General features: G+C 46.9%; 1 protein-coding gene across 3 annotated transcripts; it reads left to right on the top strand.

Annotated features, from left to right (window-relative positions):
* The first annotated feature begins 1510 nt into the window (after nucleotides 1–1510).
* On the top strand, nucleotides 1511–23637 carry cad (carbamoyl-phosphate synthetase 2, aspartate transcarbamylase, and dihydroorotase). 3 transcript variants are annotated; one of them, XM_068342905.1, is made up of 44 exons: nucleotides 1511–2134; nucleotides 2877–3016; nucleotides 3202–3331; nucleotides 3419–3561; nucleotides 3975–4116; nucleotides 5039–5210; nucleotides 6279–6464; nucleotides 6593–6702; nucleotides 7361–7503; nucleotides 7611–7742; nucleotides 8034–8267; nucleotides 8357–8578; nucleotides 9398–9586; nucleotides 9668–9792; nucleotides 9887–10020; nucleotides 10146–10258; nucleotides 10379–10543; nucleotides 10640–10725; nucleotides 10893–11139; nucleotides 11240–11338; nucleotides 11436–11660; nucleotides 12336–12518; nucleotides 12601–12819; nucleotides 13193–13360; nucleotides 13446–13628; nucleotides 14475–14579; nucleotides 14826–15071; nucleotides 15179–15260; nucleotides 15442–15608; nucleotides 15836–16000; nucleotides 16298–16429; nucleotides 17030–17231; nucleotides 17314–17504; nucleotides 17602–17742; nucleotides 18231–18365; nucleotides 18463–18568; nucleotides 18680–18873; nucleotides 18948–19022; nucleotides 19147–19359; nucleotides 19868–19993; nucleotides 20087–20242; nucleotides 20515–20616; nucleotides 20919–21013; nucleotides 22740–23637. In XM_068342905.1, exons 1-44 carry the CDS (start codon nucleotides 2044–2046, stop codon nucleotides 22837–22839), a joined length of 6714 nt encoding a protein of 2237 aa, XP_068199006.1. In that variant the 5' UTR covers nucleotides 1511–2043; the 3' UTR covers nucleotides 22840–23637. The 3 variants fall into 3 exon arrangements, with proteins under 3 accessions (XP_068199006.1, XP_068199004.1, XP_068199005.1); XM_068342904.1 differs by having other exon boundaries at nucleotides 1517–2134; nucleotides 18231–18320; nucleotides 18427–18568; XM_068342903.1 differs by having other exon boundaries at nucleotides 1512–2134; nucleotides 18231–18320; nucleotides 18427–18873.
* Nucleotides 23638–23781: the final 144 nt, after the last annotated feature.

Consider the following 23781-nt stretch of genomic DNA (forward strand, 5'->3'; position numbering starts at 1 on the left):
TCCAACGACCATCGGCAAGACCAGTCTGGCTCATCAACGATGGTCGTTGGGAGTACCAAAGGGTGTCAAAGGGGGGTTGTTGAAATGCATGTTTCACCAAGCCCTTATATGCTAATGGCGGTCATCGGCCTGAGCCCCTTCACCGGGGTCAATCTACTGACTTGTTCTTCTGAGGAGTTTCAAAAGGACCTGATTGCAAATCGCCGAAAGACGTCACAGACCACCCCCCCATTCCGAGACGGCTTCTCCACTTTGACACAGACGTTTTCTTGGGGGTGGCCGAGGTGCCCTTGAGGAAGATACCGTCCCCCCCTACAAGCTGCTCACTTGGGCACACCACAAAGTAGCTGCCCATCGCTCTACTTCACACTGTATAAAATTGCACACTAAAAGACCCGTGGTTTGTGTGTTTGTTTCAGGGGCCTGTACACACACACACACACACACACACACACACACACACACACACACACACACACACACACACACACACACACACACACAGTTTGTGCAGTTTGAGACTCTTGGGCTACTAACGTCTCTCTGGGACAGTCAGTTCCTTTCTGGGCTGTCTTGCTGGTAGTAACCATCAGTGTGGCACTGTTCCACTTTTCCATTCACTGCCTTGATCAGTCAGTTGGTCACCCCCCTCTGCACACACACGGTATCTCTACAATGAGTAACATAACAGGATAGGAGAGCAGTCCGTGAATGAGGTTTCATGTCCAATCCAAACCAAATGACGTGAGACAAAACATCTACAGCTGCCCACACTCCTTCCACAGTGGGTGCAGTGAGACGTGTTGAAGGTCAACGCATGACAATAAAGTGATATCTTCCTGGGAAAACAACAGTGTGAGGAAAGAATCACAGACGGTATTTTTTGTGGCGTTAGCATTGCTAATACGGAGTGGAGTCAGATCTTTTCACGATTTGAGGATACGGAATCATTACAGAGACAGAAGACGAAAACAAGAGAAGAAAGAAAGTGAAAGAAATTCACTTTAATAATCCCCTTGTGGAAATGACCTTTACACCCCATACTTTACAGGCTAAACATGCGTACATACGTGTGTATGTGAAGGCCTCTGAAACAATCACACACACCCGGGGCCTGTAATCATGCAAGTTAGAACAATGGGAGGCAGAGTGACGTGCAGTCTTCGAGGTATTTCCCCTCAGTGATTATAACACTATATAAAATGAAATAAATAAATATAATGAATTATAACTATAATTATAATAAACATTATAATATCATAAATAATGTAAGAACACTTCCAATAATGTGGACACACAGTCATGAGGGAGAGGGGAGAGATCAAGCTTTAGACGAAGAGGAGGAAGAACACATTCATCTCCCTGCGGAATGAACGCAGAACTCTGACGTCAGAGAACAGGCCGTGCGGGTCTGCCCCCTCCCCGGTTTTCGCGGGATGACGTTACGTCGCTTGCGTTAATGCTTTCTGCTCATACCGGAAACAAGCGAGGTGTCTTTCAAAATAAAGGCGCACATTGTCACTCCAATGATGGTGGTGTGTTATCTTGTTAATCCTAATCCAGAAAGTTTGAACTGCCTTACAATTTTTGTAGTCAAACAATTTATAGTCCTGAATTAATAATGGTAAAGCTCCACGGCAGCTATATCAACCATAGCTAACACCTTGTTTAATATTGCGTCTTTTATTTTGAAAATCCTAAACGGAAGCGTGACGTGCCGCTAGGCTAAACTCACCAGCCCGGCCCGCGGACTGACTTCCACGCTGGTGGCAGCGTGGAACACGTTGTGTCCTGCAGCTCTGCCCGACTTACAAGGAAATAGGCCGCTTTTAGCTCATTTTGAGATTTTATTCTTCTTTAATTCCTCCACACTCGTCTCGACTCTCTCGGAAACCTGCTCGCCGGGCCGATCGGCCGATTTTCCGGTACATTTTGTTCCATCTCGCGGGGAGCGCTTCACGTGGAGACCGGGGGTCGCCTCGTTTCTCACGCATCTGCTCGTTTCCCGTCTGGAAGCTTTAACCCACGGCTTGTTCGAGCAAAATGACAAAGATGGCAAGTTTGATCCTGGAGGACGGGACGACGTTCAGAGGCCTCCTGTTCGGCGCAGACGTGTCGGTGTCGGGAGAAGTTGGTGAGTCTTCACGAATGTAAGGCTGAGAACACCAGGTCCTGTTGTGGTGGAGGACCGGAGGTGTGAAGTGGGTTTCTTTGCATTTTTGCGCCGCTGCTGACGTCAGACCCCCCAATACCCGATCGAACATGTCGTCAGCAGATGACTACTAAAAACTGCTGTTATAATGTGAAATATCTGTATGGTGTAGTTTGTACGAACTTCATGTACCAGACATGAATGTAGATCTGATGGATTGGTGTGGAATGAACCCCCCCCCCAAAAGAAAAACTTTTATTAATGGTTAAATCAGAAACAAACAAGAAGATGAAACAACCGGCATCAAAACTACGAATCCCTCAATGTCCTGAGGTGGCACAGCTGTGGTGGAGAACATGGAGAACATGGAGAACATGTTACACAATCAGTAATGCCCCCCCCAGGTAGCATCGGTTACAGTGGGACTCCTCCCCCACGTGGGTGATGATGTCATCTCTTGGGATGGCAGGCTGCCCAGAGCTGATGCTGACTCTGCCCCCCCCCCCCCACACTGGTTTTCAGTGGTTAATGTGAGAGCTGGTTGCCCTCTGGGACCCCCTCCAGGATCACAGTCATCACAGCATTTTGAGTGTCTCTAAAAGTTGTGTTGACACTCAGGCGAGTCCAAAGGAGGAGTCCCAGTGATCGGAGCCCCCCCTGTTGAATCATCCAGCAGAATGTTCTCAGACCGTCCATGAATCCGTGTTCTGTGCCGTTCTTTCAGTGTTCCAGACGGGTATGGTCGGCTACCCGGAGGCTCTGACGGACCCGTCCTACCGCTGCCAGCTGCTGACCCTCACCTACCCGCTAGTAGGCAACTACGGTGTACCAGGAGAGGAAGAGGGAGAGTTTGGACTCAGCAAGGTCAGGAACGATTTATGGTTCCAAGTTGTTAATGGTCCAGAGACGTCACTCGAGTGAGAGGAGATCAAGAAACAAACCAGTTCTCCCTCCTGTGACTGGTGTCGTTCTCCTGGGTGTCCTACATTAGGGTTACAGTATTTTCCGCACTATAAGGTGAAAATGCTGTATTTTATTTTGCCCCTCAGTGGTTTGAGTCGTCAAAGATCCACGCTGCAGCTCTGATCATCGGGCAGCTGTCGGAGAGTCCCAGTCACTGGAGTTCCGTCAAGTCTCTGGACCAGTGGCTTAAAGAGCAAGGTGTTCCTGCGTTACAAGGTCAGAGCAGGTCAAGGTGACGCTTTTTAATCTAAGCTTAAACTGCAGCTTTTGATTCACCCCCTCCCCCGTCTGCTTGAATCCCAGGCATTGACACCCGCTGTCTGACCAAGAAGATCCGAGAGAAGGGCACCATGCTGGGGAAGCTGGTTGTGGACGGGACTCCAGAGGACAGCGTTCCCTTTGACAACCCGGATCTCAGGAACCTGGTTGAGGAAGTGTCCATGAAGGTAACGGACCCGACGCCTGCAGTTCATCACACCCATTACCCATAATGCCTGCTGGACATCTGGACGATGGCTGCAGGGGGTTGTCCCAGCTTCTGCGTGCTGCCTGGTTCAGGATTGTGTAGTCTGCATGGACACAGGGCGTCTTCTGTTTCACATTGGTTTAAAAAGTAATTCTCACAAACAAATTCCTCATTCCTGAGTCAGGAAATAGTGATTAAATGTGATGGTCAGCGTTAAATAAGGTGAGATAAGCCTTTATCCATCCCACAGTGGGAGAGTCTCCAACGAAAACATAGCACAAAAGGTCATTTTAGGTCACATCTAACGTGAATACGTAAATAGATATGACGCTGTAATTAAGAGATCTGTTCGATCTGTTTGTTTGGTGTTTCCTTCTCCGTTCTTGTCTCCAGGAGCCCCGGGTTTACAACCCCAGTGGTAGTTTGAGGATCACTGTGGTGGACTGTGGCGTTAAATACAACCAGATCCGTTGCCTGGCGCAGAGAGGAGCCTGTGTTACCGTGGTACCCTGGGACCACCCTCTGGACAGCAAAGGTCCGTCCAACACGTCACCCACCAGATTAGAGCAGTTTGAGATTAGATCAGACTGGGAAACTTTCTGAAGTGGTTTATAAAATCTGCTTTTGTTTGTCTGTAGAGCAACACGGAGGATGAAGTTGTATACTCATTTATACGTTGAAAATACGGAAGTACCTTCAGTTACAAGTTTGGTTCGCTTCTTGACCGAGCTCGTATCGCCAATAAAGATCCCCCATTTAAAAGAACTGAAATCATTTTAATCCATTCCAGTCTTGTAAAAAAAATCCTCTGACCCCCTAAATTATGAAAAGAATATTTTTTTTACCAACCAATAGGCATGCAGACTTTACCTTTGTAATTAATTCTAATTATACACAGGTGTATAAGTTACATAAACAATGATAAAGAACGAAAAGAAACAGAAATTTCACGAACACACAAGTTACTCCAAGAAGGAGATCAGCTGATGTCGTATCCATCCGCCAACACGTGGTAAAGAACGAGATCCGGTCTCACTGATGTCGTATCCATCCGCCAACTAGTGAGGCGTGACTCCTATCTCAGATTTACTCGTATGTCAAACAAAAATGTGGACAGAGCGACTGCTCGTATCTCAAAGGTACTGCTGTATTTAAAAGAACACTGTTATTTATAGTCCGTAGGTAATGATGGTAATAATGATGGTAATGGTAAGTTGTTGTTGTTTAATGATGGTATAATGATATACCATCATTATAATGATGGTAATAATAATAATGATATAATAATGATGGTAATAATGATGGTAATAATGGTAATTCAGCACACACACAGCTCTGATTCCACTCCTCACTGAACCCTTTCCACGTGTCTCTCCTCTCAAGCAGAATCAGAATGTTGTTCTCTTTCTCCTCCAGCCGTCACCAGCAGTAATCAGGTGTTTTATTTTGTTTTGTAGAGTTCGACGGTTTGTTCCTCAGTAACGGCCCCGGTGATCCCAAGCTCTGTCAGGCCACCATCAACAATTTGAAACACGTGGTCTGCATCGAACGTCCGAAGCCGGTTTTCGGGATCTGCCTCGGACACCAGCTGCTCTCTTTGGTCATCGGATCCAAGACCTACAAGATGAAGTTAGTGCCTCAGGCTGAAAACACCGCTTTCAACAAAAAGTTTCTAGGACTGAATCATTTAAGATTTGTTTTTTTATTCGTTTGTTGCCCCCTCTAATCGGTCTTTGGGGATGTGACATTAACAGATGCTCTGCAAACACCATGATGTTCACATAAAGTCTGTTTTGGTTCAGTTTATCTTCATGTTGGTCGTAGAAATTGATTTTGTGATGACGTAGAATCCATAGAAACGCTCTGACTTTGCTGAAGCATCCCTCCGTTCTCCCCTGGAGCTCTGTCGTTCTCTCAGGTGGAGAACCCGAATGCACTCGATGAACCGAGCTCTTCTCTGTAGCCTGGCTGGACTGTGGTTCATTCTCTGGGAGCGTTGCCCCCCCCACCTTTGTTATGAGAGAGATTAAACAAAGAATCCGCGATAACGTGGTCTGCTCCTCACTCCACCGACCCCTCCAGCCACGCCGACGGTCTCCTTTCCCCTGAGACTCTGCTGACGGCAGCTTTTATCAGGCTGTGTGTGAAGGACAGGGGATGGGTGTCCTGCAGGTGGTTGTGAGATCGCAGCCCAGGTTGTTCACAGGGTTCAACACACGGAGCTAGAAGTAATTTAGTGTATCCACATCCAGTTTAAAAAATCACACCTTGAACAATGTCCTGCTGCTGAGGATAAAGTGATGGTTTATGGTTCTTACAATAATCTCCAAATTGGGTGCCCTTTTTGGAAACCTTCTGACCTTCTTTTCCAAAAAAAAAAAAAAACTTTTTATATAAATTAGTGTATATAAGATTTAATTTGTATATTTGTTGCTAAATCCAGATTTTAAAAAAAAAATATTTTGCATGGAAAATGCAAATGCATGCATCTGATTAATTAATAATAATTAATTCAAAAATTAAACTTTTGATGTGGAAAATCTGAAAAAGTCAAGAGTGTCAAATGTGATAGATGTGGCTTTAAAGGGTTAATTATGTAAAAACCAGTTTGGCCAGCTGGTGTCTGTGGTCTTTACATTTCTAATATTCTGTTCTCGGTATGATTATCATAATCCGTGTCCTGCGTGTGTTTCTCAGGTACGGTAACCGTGGCCACAACCAGCCGTGCGTCCATCAGGGAACGGACCGGTGCTTCATCACCAGTCAGAACCACGGGTTCGCCGTGGACCGCGACACCCTCCCGCAAGGCTGGGACGTTCTCTTTACCAACGCCAACGATTACACCAACGAGGGAATCGTGCACAACACAAAACCCGTGTTCAGGTAACGGGGGCGTGAGGGGACTCGGCACATGTGAGATCTGGGTTAGGGTTAGGGGTTAGGGGTTAAGGGTTAGGGTTAGGGTTTGTGACGCAGTGCACTATTTATTTCTTTTGCTTTATTTTTCCCAGTGTTCAGTTCCACCCGGAGCACAAGGCCGGTCCCACAGACCTGGTCAGCTTGTTTGATGTCTTCATGGAAACGGTGAAAGACCACAAGGAGGGCAAAGTCACCAAACCTGGTAAGGCTTTAATTCTGATGACTAGAAGTGCAGGCAGTCGTCACCGGAAACCGCTGGTTCCAAGAAAGTCGTTATTTATTAAATTACAATCTATAATCTCTGTTTGAGGTGATTTAAATGTTATTACTACTCTAAATACTAAAGTTGTACTCCATGAGAATGAGCTGAAACAATTACAGGACGTAAAAACATCCTGCAGCATCGTCATGTAACTTCAACATCTCTATCTCTGGGGGGTAGTGGAGACCAAACCCAGCCTTAATCCACCACACTGACATGAATGACGCGCTGATGTCACTTCCTGCTCACTTGAGCCCCGTCCACACGTAGCCTGGTCTTTTTGAAAACGCATCTTTTTTCACCCTGTATGGAAAAAACATCCACACGTGACGCATCAGTGCGTTCATCAACACGTTTGTAAGAAGAACAACTCCGAATAAGACGGCTGAGAGGACCGGGACGTGTGGAATTTCACGCCGTGCCCCGGAGTTCTCCACCAGGGGGCAGCACGTCCCAAAATAGACGCCTTTCGTCTGTGCTCGATGTGCAGCTTGAAACAACAAGATGACTAAAAACTAATGGACAATTGTTGCTTAAAACTTTGCGTAGGAGCAACACAGTGAGAAGGTTTGTGCCTCTGTCCTCTCCTGTCCCCCAGTGAAGCAGCGTCTGATGGAGCACCTCACCTTCCAGGGCTCCCCAAAGCCTGAGGAGATGATCCGACCCAGGAAGGTCCTCATCCTGGGCTCTGGAGGACTGTCCATCGGCCAGGCTGGGGAGTTCGACTACTCTGGCTCCCAGGTCTGTCGGCAGAGGCTTCAGATGAAAGCAATGCAGATATTCTGCTGCAGAAGTGACAAGTTAGTTATGGGATGTTTTAACTGATGTTGGGTTGTTCTGCGTTCCAGGCTATTAAGGCGCTGAAGGAGGAGAACATCCAGACGGTGCTGATCAACCCCAACATCGCCACGGTCCAGACCTCCAAGGGTCTGGCTGACAAAGTCTACTTCCTGCCCATCACACCAGATTACGTCACTCAGGTAGGGGGGACACGGGCGTGCCGTGGTTTACGTACGTAACCGCTGCCAGGAGAAATGTAAGTGGTTTTTCCGCTTATGTTGTTTTCGTATTTACTCGGGGGTCCACAGTAAGAAACAGAGGTAGTGTGAGTTTGTTACGACATTTGTGGATTTCAAATGAAGTAAAAGTAATTTTTGTCCTTTCCTAGTAGTAATTGGTGGGTTCGGTTCTGACACACAGATGGGATGTTTGGTTTGAAGGAGGTTTTTCCGTGAAAGCTTTATTCATCTTTCTTAATTTTTCATTGTCAGGTGATAAAAAACGAGCGACCCGATGGCGTGCTGCTGACCTTCGGTGGTCAGACCGCTCTGAACTGTGGCGTGGAGCTGACCCGGCTGGGCGTCCTGCAGAAATACAAGGTCAGAGTTCTGGGAACGCCCGTGGCCTCCATCGAGATGACGGAAGACCGGAAGGTGTTTGTGGAGAAAATGGAAGAGATCAACGAACACGTGGCTCCCAGTGAAGCAGCTCTGTCTGTGGAACAGGTGGGGGTCGTTTTCTAACCGCCATTCCTTTAAAATCCAGTGTTTTATTGCTTTATTTCTTTATTGATCCATCTTTTTCTGCATCATAGGCAGTGTCGGCTGCTGAACGTCTGGGCTACCCTGTTCTCGTTCGTTCGGCGTTCGCCCTCGGTGGTTTGGGCTCAGGCTTCGCCAACAATAGTGAGGAGCTGACCTCTCTGGTCACCTCGGCCTTCGCCCACACGTCTCAGGTGCTGGTGGACAAATCCCTGAAGGGCTGGAAGGAGATCGAGTACGAGGTGGTCCGTGACGCCTACGACAACTGTGTGACAGTGAGTAGAGAGGAGGATGGTGGAAGAGCCCACATCCGGTCAGAGATAGCAGGTTTATGCCTGGGCCAGATGGACAGATGCTGAAGTGTCACACAGTCAATAACTGGTGAAGAGCAGGCTGGATTTACAGAGAGGCTCCATCAACAATCATACGTGACGGGAAACAAGTCAAACAAGACGTTCAGATGTTTATTGAAATAAATGTTCAAAATTTACAAATGACATAAAAGTAAACTCAGAGCAGCACAAATCCAGAGTAAACTAGTCAGAGCCTGAAAACATCCTGCGACACCCCTGAATTCAAACTGTTACCCTGACCTACTTTCATAATGGTCGCAGCAATGAATTTTATATTCTATCGAGTGGGACATTTGTTTAGTTTTCCAAAGGTGAAGGTCGTCCTCTCATTTTCGTCCCCTTTGCTGCCTGAACAATGCTCTTTGTGTTCGACCTGTGAAGATATTTGGTGGACGGACGGACACTGACGATCACAATACATCACCGCTTTGCAGGATGTAAAACACAGAAACAGATAAAACTATCAGAATCTGATAGACTGATGTAAGAAAAGAGAAGTCTGGGAATACAAAGAATAATAAAATGAAAGAATAAAAATCATTTGGTAAAGCTGAAGATGAGGGACACAGAACGCCCCTCCAGAACAACGAGGTCCAGCTGCACTGCTCCAACCTGAGGTTCAGTCCTGCTGACTTCCCGTTGCTGTTCTCCCATCCGTCGTTCCCGTTGTGTGGAGAACAATGGTTTTTTTAGCGTGGATATCTTACCAGCACGTGTTAAACGTGATTCGTCCTCCTCCAGGTGTGTAACATGGAGAACATCGACCCTCTGGGCATCCATACGGGGGAGTCCATCGTGGTGGCGCCCAGCCAGACGCTGAACGACCACGAGTACAACATGCTGAGGAACACGGCCATTAAGGTGATCAGACACCTCGGCATTGTGGGAGAGTGTAACATCCAATACGCTCTCAACCCCGAGTCCGATCAGGTAAGATGACGCCGCCGCTCTGGTGAAACGCCGTGACCCCCTCCAGGCGGCCCCGTTCTAACCCGCGTGTCCGACCTGCAGTACTACATCATCGAGGTGAACGCCCGCCTGTCGCGCAGCTCGGCGCTGGCCAGTAAAGCCACGGGTTACCCTCTGGCCTACGTAGCGGCGAAGCTGGGTCTGGGGATCCCGCTGCCGCAGCTCAAGTACGCCTCGCTTTACGGAGAACAGACGTGTTTCATTTAATCTGTCTTCATTTAATCCCGTCGTAACGATGGTCTGTAAACGTGTTTGATGAAGGAACTCTGTGACCGACTCCACCACGGCCAACTTCGAGCCCAGTTTGGACTACTGTGTGGTCAAGGTGCCTCGCTGGGATCTCAGCAAGTTCCTGAGGGTTTCCACCAAGATTGGCAGCTCGATGAAGAGCGTCGGTAAGAAGCAGCGTCCGGGTGAACGAGACAGGAAGCTGTTGGAGAAGTTAACCTGCTGGTGCGGCGCTGAAACGATCCAGAACCAGCGAGGCAGGAAGTGGCTTCACCTGAGCTTTCATTGACAGGTGAGGTGATGGCCATCGGACGGAGTTTTGAGGAGGCCTTCCAGAAAGCTCTGAGGATGGTGGATGAGAATTGCGTCGGCTTCGACCACGCCGTCAAGCCCGCCTCCGAAAAGGTGAAAGTAGTAGAAAGTAGTTGTTAGTGTCACCTTTGTCGTGAAGGACACAGGTATTTTCCGCACTGCCGCCGCCCCAGTCCTCCATCTCGCTCTTTCTGTCGTGCGTTTGCTCACCAGGAGTTGCAGACGCCGACAGACAAACGTATCTTCGTTCTGGCGGCGGCGCTCAGAGCCGGCTACACGGTGGACCAGCTCTACCAGCTGACCAAGATCGACCACTGGTTCCTGCACAAGATGAAGAACATCACAGACCACGAGCGACTGCTGGAGACCTTCAACCAGGTGAGGCTGATGGAGAGGAATCTAACGTGGTGTTGGGGGGGTTCAAACCAGATTCTCCTGCTTCATCTTGTTCTCCCCCCCCCCCCCCCCCCCCAGGACGAGGGCGCCATGCCTCCAGAGGTGATGCGGAAGGCCAAGCAGCTGGGCTTCTCCGACAAGCAGATCGCACGAGCTGTGCAGAGGTGAGAGGTCACTCACGAGCGAACACGGAGTGAAGCATCATGGGATCGCTCAAGAACAGGAAGAACCCACCGATAAATGTCCAGAGCGTCTGAGAAGGTCCTCCGATGGAGATCAGCTGCGACAAAGTAGCCAATGGGTTAATTCTATGTTGTTGTTTTTTCGACAGCACTGAGCTCGTGGTGAGAAAGCTGCGTCACGATTGGTCCATCCTGCCGGTGGTGAAGCAGATCGACACGGTGGCGGCCGAATGGCCGGCCTGCACCAACTACCTGTACCTGACCTATCACGGCACGGAGAACGACCTGCCGTTCAACGATCAGCACGTCATGGTGATCGGCTCGGGAGTGTATCGCATCGGCAGCAGCGTGGAGTTCGATTGGTGCGCGGTGGGGTGCATCACGGAGCTCAGGACGGTGAGAGGAGACGGGGGTGTGACTTCAGCAACTCTGAATAGATTAAAAGTTTAAGAAGAAATTAAGATGAAATCAATTTTATGAATCCTTTATGTTACAGATGGGTTACAAGACCATCATGGTGAACTACAACCCAGAGACCGTCAGCACCGACTACGACATGTGTGACCGGCTCTACTTCGACGAGATCTCCTTTGAGGTGAGAATTTTTTTCCACACATTCATAACTTGATAACGTAGATTAGATTTAAATGTCCTTCTTAACGGTGTTTTCTGACGTCCTGCACGCCCCTCAGGTGGTGATGGACATCTACGAGAAGGAGAACCCAGAGGGGGTGATCCTCTCCATGGGCGGCCAGCTGCCCAACAACATCGCCATGTCGCTGCACCGTCAGCAGTGTCGCATCCTGGGAACGTCGCCGGAGTTCATCGACAACGCAGAGAACAGGTTCAAATTCTCCCGAATGCTGGACACCATTGGGATCAGCCAGCCGCAGTGGAAGGAGCTGTCCGACACCGAGGTACCCCCACACTCAGAACGGTCACACGAACCGGCTCGAAGCGGTGAGGTACTGCATCAAAAGAAAAGAAAACGCACGCCAATGAAAGGAAAAGCACATTACTCAGGCAGCGAGGGAGATGAAAATGAAATGATAACCTTGACCTTGAGAAAACTAGGTCAAGGTCAAATTTTCACATCTCTGAAACCTGTTGAGATGAAGTCACAAAACAAAAAGCAACATTTTCAGGAAGCCAGAGGCACAAACATGTGACGATGACCTTCACCTTTGGAAAACCAGGTCAATGTCAACTTACAACTTTTGGATCTTTTACGGCACAAAAAGGGTAAAATTTTGGATTCAGGGGCGTCGCGTCTGTGACTGCCTTGTTTTCTCTTGAGAGTCAGGACAGTATTGATTTTCTAGATGGACAGAAAGATGCATTCTGGGAAAAGCTGAATTGTATTGGTCAAGAATATCTTTCTCTGATTCTCCATCCTCTGTTCCGTAACCGGATCAGTTGTCATGACGATAAATTCCATGATTAGAATCTGATTTTAACTTTCCACAACACCTCCCTGTTGAAACACATAACGGACGTCTGCTGACGTCTCTGACAGCCAGTTAGTAGTTTCTGGGTTCTGTAACGTATTGGAGTCTCAGCTCTCTCCTCTCTCTCTCTCCCCGTCCTTCCAGTCTGCGGTGACGTTCTGTGCGACCGTGGGTTACCCCTGCCTGGTGCGTCCGTCCTACGTCCTCAGCGGCGCAGCCATGAACGTCGCCTACAGCGACAGCGACCTGGAGAAATTTCTCAGCAACGCCATGGCTGTGTCCAAGGAGCACCCGGTTGTCATCTCCAAGTTCATCCAGGAGGCCAAGGTCAGGAGGATCTGACTTGTTGTCAGGATCCATGACCCCGTGGGAAGGGTTCAAAGTGACCGGAATGTTTCTGACTCCTCAGGAGATCGACGTGGACGCTGTCGCCTGCGATGGGGTGGTGATGGCCATCGCCGTGTCTGAGCATGTGGAGAATGCCGGTGTCCACTCTGGTGACGCCACGCTGGTGACCCCACCACAGGACCTCAATCAGAAGACCATGGACAGGATCAAGATGATCGTCCACGCCATCGGCCAGGAGCTGCAGGTCACTGGACCGTTCAATCTGCAGTTGATCGCCAAGGTGAGAATCATTCAGAATAAGTTTCAGAATTAATAATTCTGAAATAAGTTTATTGATTTAATTACATTTGGAATAAGGGTATTATTTATTAATTTAAATAAATAATAAAATTTAAATAATTTATAATTAGCTAATAATCATCAATATTATGTTAATATTATTATATATAATTAATACTATTAGTATAATATTGATTAGTATTTTAACATAACAGTAATATTAATAATATTATTAATTATTAATAATCAACAATAATTAATGAATATTAACAATTATTAATTTAATTCGTAATAAGTTTCAGAATTCGGAATAAGTTCTTTCAGAATAAGTTTGATCTTTTGATAACACATAATTTTTATGCTTCTTCTGCCAGGATGATCAGCTGAAGGTGATCGAATGCAACGTTCGAGTTTCCCGCTCCTTCCCCTTCATCTCCAAGACACTTGGTGTGGACCTTGTTGCTATGGCAACTCAGGTCATCATGGGGGAGGATGTGGAGCCGATAGGTTTCATGAAAGGAAAAGGGATCGTTGGAGTCAAGGTAAAAACTCTCACTCAGACTTAAATCAGAGCTCCCATCATGCATTGCTTCACCTCACCGTGTTATCTGTCCGTCCTCATGTCAGGTGCCTCAGTTCTCCTTCTCTCGACTGGCTGGGGCTGACGTGGTGCTGGGGGTGGAGATGACCAGCACCGGTGAAGTGGCCTGTTTTGGGGAGAACAGATACGAGGCGTACCTCAAAGCCATGCTGTCCACCGGCTTCAAGATCCCCAAAAAGAACATCCTGCTCTCCATCGGCAGCTACAAGGTTCTCACAGGACGACCGCTCACGCTTAAAAATGGTTCCTGAGAGTTTATGCAGATGATCCCAGAATGTTCACGCCGTCCATCAACAGTACTCATGGGGGGAGGTTGAAGCAAACCTCAAACACGCACACTGACCCACTTATCCAAACACAATTGTAGATTATATTTACATGGTTTTATTTTGATTTCCAACCTTTTATTCTTTTGTAACAATTTTGGCTGAAATAGGCTGTTTCCAATAGTTACAACATTTTGTCTTGAGACCCACCCCTGGTAGAGACTGTATTGTGTCACCTAATGGAAGCTGCAGCTTCACAAGACCACAACAAAACTGACTTTAATTATTTTTTTTCTATTTTAATTAAATTAATTTTTTAATATAATATATTTTAAATTAAAATGTAATTGAAATTACATTAATTAAATTAAAAGTAAATTTAAAAAAATAAAAATTAATGTAAGCTTCACAAGACCACAAAAACGGTCTTGTCACCGCTGGGTGGAGGGTTTTCTGTAAAGTAAGAAACAACGCCACCCCAGAGAGAGGCCATTGTTTGATTGTGTTATAGATCGATGGCTCATGTTTGGATTTGATAAATCTTTGCTCGGACATTTGGTCACATGATTAACAACAGCATTTAATTTGTTTTAAGGACACATTTTTAGTAAAAGTAAAGTATTACCAGTCTAAACATCCCCACTCACTAAATGTACTCTTATGTTTTTGCTTCACTGACACCAGAATGCGGATTGACTAACACTTGACGGAAAGCTTCTTGTCGGCTGACCTGAGGATCTATTCCAGATATTCTTCCACGACTGATGATCTTTTTCCTTTGTTTTGCAGAACAAGAGTGAGCTGCTGCCCACTGTGCAGGCCCTGGAGTCTCTGGGTTACGACCTTTATGCCAGTCTGGGTACCGCAGATTTCTACACAGAACACGGAGTCAAGGTAACCGATAATATAACTCGTGTTGGTTTGTCTCATCACCCCAGCGCTCATCATTTGATAGCAGAAAGCATGCTGGTAAGCCAGGACATCCAGACTGACAGGCCTACTGTCTACAGATTGTCTGTTTATGTATAAATAATACATGGCTGTAATCAGTCCAACGCGTGTAATTAATTAGTTACACCATGTTTTATAAAGTGGATAATTGAATGACTGATTGAATCTTTGCTGCGTCTACCTGCACAGGTGACTGCCGTGGATTGGCCGTTTGAGCTGGACGACAGCGAGTGTCCCACCAAAGAGAAGCAGCGCAGCATCATGAACTACCTGGAGGAGAACCACTTCGACCTGGTCATCAACCTCTCCATGAGGAACAGCGGAGGTCGCCGGCTGTCCTCCTTCGTCACCAAAGGCTACAGGACCAGACGCATGGCCGTCGACTACTCCGTCCCGCTCATCATCGACATCAAGTGCACTAAGCTCTTCGTCCAGGTTACACTTTGTTTTTCTTTAAAACTCCTACAAATATTCTCAGTTTTGTCTTTGCTAACTTTGCTGACTGACAACAATGTGATTAATGGTAATCAATGGGATTCCAGGCTCTTCGTCAGATTGGAAAGGCCCCCCCAGTGAAGACTCACATCGACAGCATGACCTCCCAGACTTTGGTCCGTCTGCCGGGTGAGTTTGAGGCTGAGGAGCTAATGTGACAAAGTCCCTGAAAAGTACCAAATTGTGAAGCTCTGAAGGACAGCAGTGAACTTTTATTCTAAAGTAGTCAGAGAGCTGAAGAACCGGTGGGTAAATACAGAAACCATCCTGATGAAGGTCACAGAGGAGATCACGTCTGTGTCACGTTCAGGTCTGATCGACGTACACGTTCACCTGCGGGAGCCCGGAGCCACGCACAAGGAGGACTTCTCCTCTGGAACGGCAGCGGCTCTGGCAGGGGGGGTGACTATGGTGTGTGCCATGCCCAACACGTCGCCCTCCATCATCGACTCCAGCACGCTGGCCCTGGTGCAGAAGGTACGCTCACACGTCAGCCGCGTCCTGACTGATGGTGATCAGCAGAGGTGTGTGTTGTCACCGGAGTCAGACTCAATCCTGTCCTGTTGTGTTGTGTTGTGTTGTTGTGTTGTGTTGTTGTGTTGTGTTGTGTTGTTGTGTTGTGTTGTGTTGTGTGTTGTTGTGTTGTGTTGTCTTGTGTTGTGTGTTGTTGTGTTGTGTGTTGTTGTGTTGTGTTGTGTTGTCAGCTGGCCAAAGCAGGCTGCAGGTGTGACTACGCCCTGTACCTGGGCGCTGCTTCAGACAACGCCACGGTCCTGCCGTCCATCGCTAACCAGGCTGTGGGGCTGAAGATGTACCTGAACGACACCTACTCCACCCTCAAGATGGACAACGTCTCCTACTGGATGGAGGTAGACAGGATCACGCTGTGTCGTTACACACGTTCAAAACTGGACTTATTCTCTTTGTTAATTATTTTTATTTAATTTTATATTTTTGATTAATACGTCATCCAGAAGTGTGCTCCGTTGTGTGAGACAAAAGTCTTTTAAACAGTCGATCAGAGTGTTTTAAAGGTCATACAGATAGAAGGTGGTTTAATATCAGTACGGGGGGGTTCAGAAACGTTTAAATTGCAGAATTGGTCTATTTTCCAACTTTTTTCACATATGGACTAAACTAAACTGATCTTCTGGTTCTGTTCGCAGCATTTTGAGAAGTGGCCCAAACACTTGCCCATTGTGGCTCACGCTGAGAAGCAGACGGTGGCTGCTATCCTCATGGTGGCCCAGCTGTACCAGAGGCCCGTCCACATCTGCCACGTGGCCAAGAAGGAAGAGGTCAAATACAGTTTCATATTTTATTTCACATACATTTTTTTAAAAAGCTGTTTTAATAACCCAAGTGGTTAGAACGTCTGGTCTTTTAACGCCAAGATAGGAGGACAAGATTGTTCTCAGGTTCGTAATCTGTCTCATGAATGTTTTTTTCTAAATATAATGATAAACGTGAATCCAACGTGTACCAACTTTACTAACAGCGTCCTCGTGACATCACGCCGATGTTTGTTTTTTGTAGGTTTTGCTATCTTGGGAGTCTCCGTTTAGTGGTCATGTATTCTGTGTTAGCCGCCCCTTTAAGAAGGTGGTCATGTGACCGAGGCAAGCATCTCAAAAGCGTGTAGAGTGACCCACAGACAGATGTGGAGGAGAGAATCCACTCATTTAAAAGAAAACATTCATCGGAATCAGATCAGAAATAAAACAGACATAAAGTAAGTTCTGGATTCTTTCTGTGTGACCCGGTACCGGCTGACCCACGGACCGGTACCGGCCCACGACCCGGGGGTTGGACCACTGGATTAAAGGGTTTCATGTGTCTGATTTATTGTCACCTGTGATAGCCTTCCCTGACCTCGGGTCCTCCTCTTCGTCACTCAGATCGTGATCATCCGCGCGGCGAAGCAGAAGGGCATCCAGGTGACGTGTGAGGTGGCGCCGCATCACCTCTTCCTCTGCGAGGAGAACGTGGCGGAGATCGGCGACGGACGAGCGCAGGTCCGGCCCATGCTGGGAACGCGCGAGGACATGGAGGCCCTCTGGGAAAACCTGGACATCGTTGACTGCTTCGCCACCGACCACGGTCAGCAGCCACACCCATCAGATTGGTAATCCGCCGGTGCATTCAGGGGGTAAGCTGACCGTTGTTCCTTTGGTGTCGTTAGCTCCTCATTCTGTGGAGGAGAAGAACAGCGATCATCCTCCTCCGGGTTACCCGGGCCTGGAAACGATGCTGCCGCTGCTTCTGACCGCTGTCAGTGATGGACGTCTCACTCTAGATGACATCATCAAGCGTCTCTATGACAACCCACGTAGGATCTTTAACCTGCCAGTCCAGGAAAATACCTATGTGGAGGTACCCAACACGTAACAATGGTATTATTCTGATGATCGCTGGATACCAGACGTCTGGGGGCTCTTTTTGACTGATTTTTGCGGTCGGGGCCTCTCAGGTGGACCTGGAGCAGGAGTGGGTCATTCCTCAGGCCATGCAGTTCACCAAGTCAAAGTGGACGCCTTTCCAGGGTCTGAAGGTGAAGGGAAAAGTCCGACGCGTGGTTCTCCGAGGAGAGGTGGCTTACATCGACGGCCAGGTCAGGACACACACCAGTCGCTCCGGCCAAGAGGGATTTCATGAGATTAAAGGGTTGTAATCCACAGGATGGAAACGTTGGCTGTATGAAGTGTTCTCTTCTGCACATGGATAATTTCTCTAGCATGAAGGAACTGAGTTAAGACCCGAATTAAGATTAACAATTAAATTACTGAATTAAAACCCGATTTAACAACCTGCTAACACGACCCTTGACCTGTGATGTCGATTCTGGCATGAAGAACTGAATTAAGACGCCAATTTAAAATGTAAATTAGAATAACCGTTACTTCCTGCCAAGAGTGACACAGAGGTTAGTTAGTTAGCTGTAACCTAACCTACCTGTCAGGTGTTTCTTACGGTCACCTGCAGACAGCCATCGTTTCCCTTCAGATCTAATCATCTGCCTTCCCCAGCGTTACTGATGGTCGTTCATTGTTTTCTGCCCCGTTTCCTGTCACGTCTTCAAGCTCTTGTCTCGTCCCTCAGGTTCTGGTGCCTCCAGGTTACGGTGAAGATGTGAAGAGCTGGCCTGCCGCCCCCCTCGCTGCTCCTGAGCCCGCTAAAGAGGCCCCCAGGGTATTCAAACGGCTGACGCCCCAAAACAAAGAAGAGAACAGTCTGGTTCGGTTTGTCTGTTCTGTTGTGTATTCACCGCTGGGGGGTGTCTTTTTCTGTGGATCAGACTCCAGATCACACGCGTCCCACTCCCCCCCGGGAGACTCTGGTGCGGACGCGAGCGCCCAGCCCTCGCCGAGCTGCCGGAGAGATCCGCTACCTGCTGCCCCCTCGCATCCACCGCTCCTCCGACCCCGGACTCCCACCAGGTACCCCCCCCCCACATGTCACTCCTCCCCCCTCTGGATCTGTAATCTGTAGATGTCACCTTTTATATGACGCGTTTCCTGTTACGTCACCCTCTGCGTCGCTGTTTGCAGAGATGGTCATGCTGCCGCAGAGCATAGCTGGCGACGGCTACAGCCACCCCCCTCCTCTGTCCCGGCTGCTGTCCCCTCTGTCGGGACCCGGTCCTGCAGCCCCCGGGCAGCCGGCCCACTTCCAGATGTCACCCCTGCTGCACCCACTGGTGGGCCAGCACGTCCTGTCAGTCAACCAGTTCAGCAAAGAGCAGGTGCGCCGTCACAGCAAGGAGATGGTTGGACGACGTCTTGATGCACGTTGTCACGGACGTTTTCTTGCTTTCAGATCTCACACCTCTTCAACGTGGCCCACACTCTGCGTTTGCTGGTTCAGAAGGAACGGAGCCTGGACATACTGAAGGTGGGCGGTGTGTTCGAGTCACAGCAGTGTCTGCTCACGTTAATGTCTGCATCATCGGAATTCTTTGAAAGTTAAGTGTCTTGAAGTCACAGAGCGCGTCTGTCCTTTGTTCATCGCCGTCTAGGGTAAGGTGATGGCCTCCATGTTCTATGAGGTCAGCACTCGCACCAGCAGCTCCTTCGCCGCCGCCATGCAGCGTCTGGGCGGCTCCGTCGTCCACTTCTCTGAAGCCACCTCGTCCACTCAGAAAGGAGAGTCTCTCGCCGACTCGGTCCAGACTATGAGCTGCTACGCCGACGTTCTGGTGCTCCGACACCCGAAGCCTGGAGCTGTGGAGGTCGGTCCCAACTTGGAGAGGGATTTAAAGTAGTCTTTCTCTTGGACAGACCTCTATGTCTTTGATTGTCTCCCACTGATCCACTGATTATCGACGACTACCTGAAACAAATGCTCAGAAGTGTCGGCTTACAGTTTAGACCCAAACTCAAGAAGGATGGTTTTGTTTCTGAAGGCAACGCGTCTTAGATGAAGTTGTAAAGACCTGTAGTGCCCCCTTGTGGTAGAAAGGACTCATGACTTTGACACGTTTAATGCGTTCCAGGACCGCCCCTGAAAAACGAAATTCCGCGATACAGCGATGAACTATTTATTTTATTATTTACGGTAATTTAAACGTTTCTGAACCCCCCCCCCCCATAATGATATTAAACCACCTTCTAAACTTTTTCAACCATCTGTTGATAATATTAGAATTTTTCCAGCAAATACATCTAATCAGTCCTTTCAGCATCTTCTTTTGCTCAAACCAGTGACGTTTTTTTTCTGTGTCTCTCTGTGTCTGCCAGAGAGCGTCACGTCTTTGCCGCAAGCCCGTGATCAACGCCGGAGACGGCGTGGGGGAACACCCGACCCAGGCGCTGCTCGACGTCTTCACCATCAGAGAGGAGCTGGGGACGGTCAACGGGATGACGGTGAGGGACAGGAAGACCCGCTGTCCTTGTTATATTTGTGTCGTCCACTGTCAGTTTGACTGATATCCCATGTTTTTTGTGTCTCTCCATCAGATAACGATGGTTGGAGATCTGAAACATGGACGTACAGTTCACTCCCTGGCCAAGCTGCTCACCCAGTATCGCATCGTGCTGCGCTACGTGGCTCCGAAGAACCTCCACATGCCGACTGAGATCATCAGCTACGTGGCCTCCAAGGGCATCAAGCAGGTGTGTGTGTGTGTGTGTGTGTGTGTGTGTGTGGCTTTGTAAAGTGCTTTGGGCAACATTAAAGTGTAGAAAAGTATATAAATGCAGTCAATCTTACCATTTGATCAACAAAATATGATAATACTCTAAATTACAGACTCTTTTTACTTCCTACTGAGAATGACCCTTTCAGGGTCAATCAATTGTCCCTTCATGTTGCCATGGACACACTGTCTCCCACATTTCTAATGTAAACAGTTAATTCACTTGAGTTCATTTGAATTTTCTTGCAGGAGGAGTTTGACAGCATCGAGGAAGCGCTGCCAGAAACCGACGTCCTCTACATGACGAGGATCCAGAAGGAGAGGTTCGCATCGGAGGCGGATTACAGGGCTGTAAGTGAACTCTTGCTTCATTTGGCACTGCAGAGGGCAGAAATGTAGACATAATAGAGCTTTAAATCATTTTTGATAAAGTTTCATCTCAAGTTTTTTGCTTTATCACTTTTGATTCATGTGTTTCTGTTTGCATTTGTTTGGTGAAATTGACTTTGTTTTGTTTTTCCTGACAAAATCCAGTAATTCAATTTAAGAGTTATTACTAATCTGACAGTCAATCATTTTTATCAAATTAAATCAGAGAGTGGAAACTTCTGTTGGATCATGTGTCGGCTTTCCGTTGTGTGTTTTTCTCCCAGTGTTTTGGTCAGTTCATCCTCACCCCCCACATCATGACTGTTGCCAAAAAGAAGATGGTAGTAATGCATCCACTGCCCAGAGTCAACGAAATCAGGTAAAATCCAATCACCACAGTTATACGTTCTCACAAAAAGTAGCGTAAATGTCCTGCCTTTGTATGGGGTGCGTGAATGGACCCAAAAAGAAATATTCTTTATTGTTTTCCTGTTTGGAATTGTGCACTCACAGCCATGAAAGGAAAAACACGAACATCTGATGTTTCATGCATTTTGAAATATCCAGCCAGGAAGGGTAATTTTCACCAGCATCCAAAAGATAAATGTGAAAACCATATATTGAAAAGGTTTGGAGTACAGTATTTTCCGCACTATAAGGCACACTGGACTATAAGGCACACCCTCAATAATGTGTTTTATCATTTATTTCATATATAAGGCGCACTGGATTATAAGACGCACACAATAAAAATAAATAAAATTTATTTGATAAACTGCAGCAGCTGTAGTTGCGCAATCCGTCCACTAGATGGAGCCGCGCTGCTCAGACGGTCATGATTACGTTCATGACTTCCTGACTACCTCTGAATGGCCCTGTTGTTATGTCAATGAGCCATTCTGAGCCTCATCAAGGAAACCTGATCACTTGATCACTTTGCCATCTTAGAAAGAAGTCAACACGCATATTAAAAACCTGACATTAAAAACTGGTTAAATTCATTACGAGTGCAGTCAGTGTGAACAGAGCGGATTATTTCCTGATCTGAAGTTCGAAGCAGATATTTAAGCTCCGACGTTCGTCTTCGTTTATTAATTAAATATTGTTTCGATCGATCGGTAGTCCAGTCGGAGGTGAGGTGCAGCTATTTGCTGCTGTGTGTCCTAAACAATTTTTAACTAGTTTTTAATGTCAGGCTGATAATTTACTGTCAAATGTGACGCTGTTTTACTCCTAGAACTGACTTTAACGTCGGTGTCTCACCGCCGTGAATCTCACCGCACGTCGCTGCAGACAGAATACACAAGCCTGAATGCGCCCCTCCGCCCCCCCAGAGCTATCAACTACATTTGTAAATCAATGCAGCACACCAGACACCTTTGTCTAGCAGTGACTGCTCTTGGAATTTCAGAAAAGGCTCGAAGTTCATCTTTGAGGGTCTTTATTCACCTTTAGTCCAGTTTCTCCGTGTGTTTCCACAGACTAACAGAATGGACCGTCACTAGATTCCAGATGACAGCACAATGGGGTTTTTAGACCAACTCAGTTTAAAGTGGGTTATTTCTGACGCCAAATAGTTAGAAATACTGAGATCAGTTAGACTTTATTAATAGAATTGTTGAAAGCTCCTCTGGTGGCGGAGTGCGGCATGACTGGAGGCCAGACTGCCGACTGCTTTTTTTCAGCGATCATGTTTTTAACCAATATTAATATGAATATTAATCCATATATAAAACGCACCGGATTATAAGGCGCACTACGGGATTATGAGAACATTTTAGGCTTTTAGGTGCGCCTTACAGTGCGGAAAATACGGTATTTTTTCCCCAGAAAAAGACACAAACATGTACAGTAGTCTTAAACATAACTTTCACCTCTCATCGTTTTCTTCTTTCAATTAAATCTGAAAATCATTCTGTTAGAGTACAGTATGTTGATGTTCATACAGAAAAGTCTATTCTCTAGGTCAGTTATTCATGGTTCTCCTGAAAAATGTTTGCTAATTACGTGTGTCTGTACTTATTATTTGTGTTATTTAACCTTTATTTCACCAAGAAATACTTGCATCAGTCTTCTGATAACATCTTTCTCTCCCTCCCCCCCAGTGCTGAGGTGGACACCGACCCCAGAGCAGCGTACTTCCGACAGGCTGAGAATGGCATGTACATCCGAATGGCCCTGCTGGCCACTGTAGTAGGCAGATAGTTCCACGTGTTTTACACACTCAGGATGAATAGACCAGAGAAATAAGCGTTTCTCTCTTTCTTAAATAATTGTGTAGGTTTCCTTTTTCCAGTCCTTGGTGGTTTGATGGTGGAGTTAAACTCAAGAGTAAAACTCAAACTCCAAATCATTGATAAATGTGAATCATGCAGGTGACTGTGATGCTGCTTTTTTCATTTCTTCCCAAAATTACTGTATTCTGTAATAGCGACTTGGTTTTTATTTTCAATGTTTTAAATGAAGGTAACATTTTCCCAAAAAAACTTATGTTTTATCGAGAAATAATTTAGATTCACTGCTTGGACCAATCAGGTTTTGGGTTTTTGTGTGATGATGTGTGGGTCAATGAGGCAGATGGAGGTGCAGAAGGGAAGGGAAATGGGACCTGGGTTTTAGAGTAATGACTGTGATGGTACTCCATTACACACGTTTTGGTATCTGATTCAGATATGCAGTTACTGTAACTAATTCATTGCACAGCGATCTTTTTCTAAGCAGTAGGACAAGGTGCCAGTAAGGATATTAAGAGGGAGAAAAGATTGTCTAAGGAATTACTACATACTGACCAGGAATGGTCACGGCTACTGTACCAAAAATGTGTTCTCTAGTTACAATCATTTGTTCAAACATGTTGCTTAAACTGTCTTTCTATAGTATTTTCATGGCCTTTATTGAATTATTACTATTTCTTATGAGCTTTTTTATCCAAATGGGAATCTGTGTAATTTGTGATGCTGAATTACTTTGTTATTTGTGGAGAAATAAATAATAACTGCATTATTTTATTGTACATATAACACCGGCCAAGACAGGTCAAAATCAGTTTTGTATCTGCAGTTTCAGGGCCTTCATGCTGCTCCTGCTGCTGCTGTTAACAGAGGTTTGACTCCTTCCCTATTAAACTGTAGTACGGTTGGTTGCCCT

The sequence above is a fragment of the Antennarius striatus genome, chromosome 19 (assembly GCF_040054535.1).
Source record: "Antennarius striatus isolate MH-2024 chromosome 19, ASM4005453v1, whole genome shotgun sequence".
In the NCBI taxonomy this organism is placed as follows: Eukaryota; Metazoa; Chordata; class Actinopteri; order Lophiiformes; family Antennariidae; genus Antennarius; species Antennarius striatus.

Excerpts from the sequence above, each read along its gene's own strand:
- cad (XM_068342903.1), top strand. The coding sequence starts at position 2,044 with ATGACAAAGATGGCAAGTTTGATCCTGGAGGACGGGACGACGTTCAGA. Across the intron at positions 10,021-10,145 it reads CAGCTCGATGAAGAGCGTCG|GTGAGGTGATGGCCATCGGA; the intron begins GTAAGAAGCAGC and ends TTTCATTGACAG. Across the intron at positions 16,001-16,297 it reads ACGTCTCCTACTGGATGGAG|CATTTTGAGAAGTGGCCCAA; the intron begins GTAGACAGGATC and ends TTCTGTTCGCAG.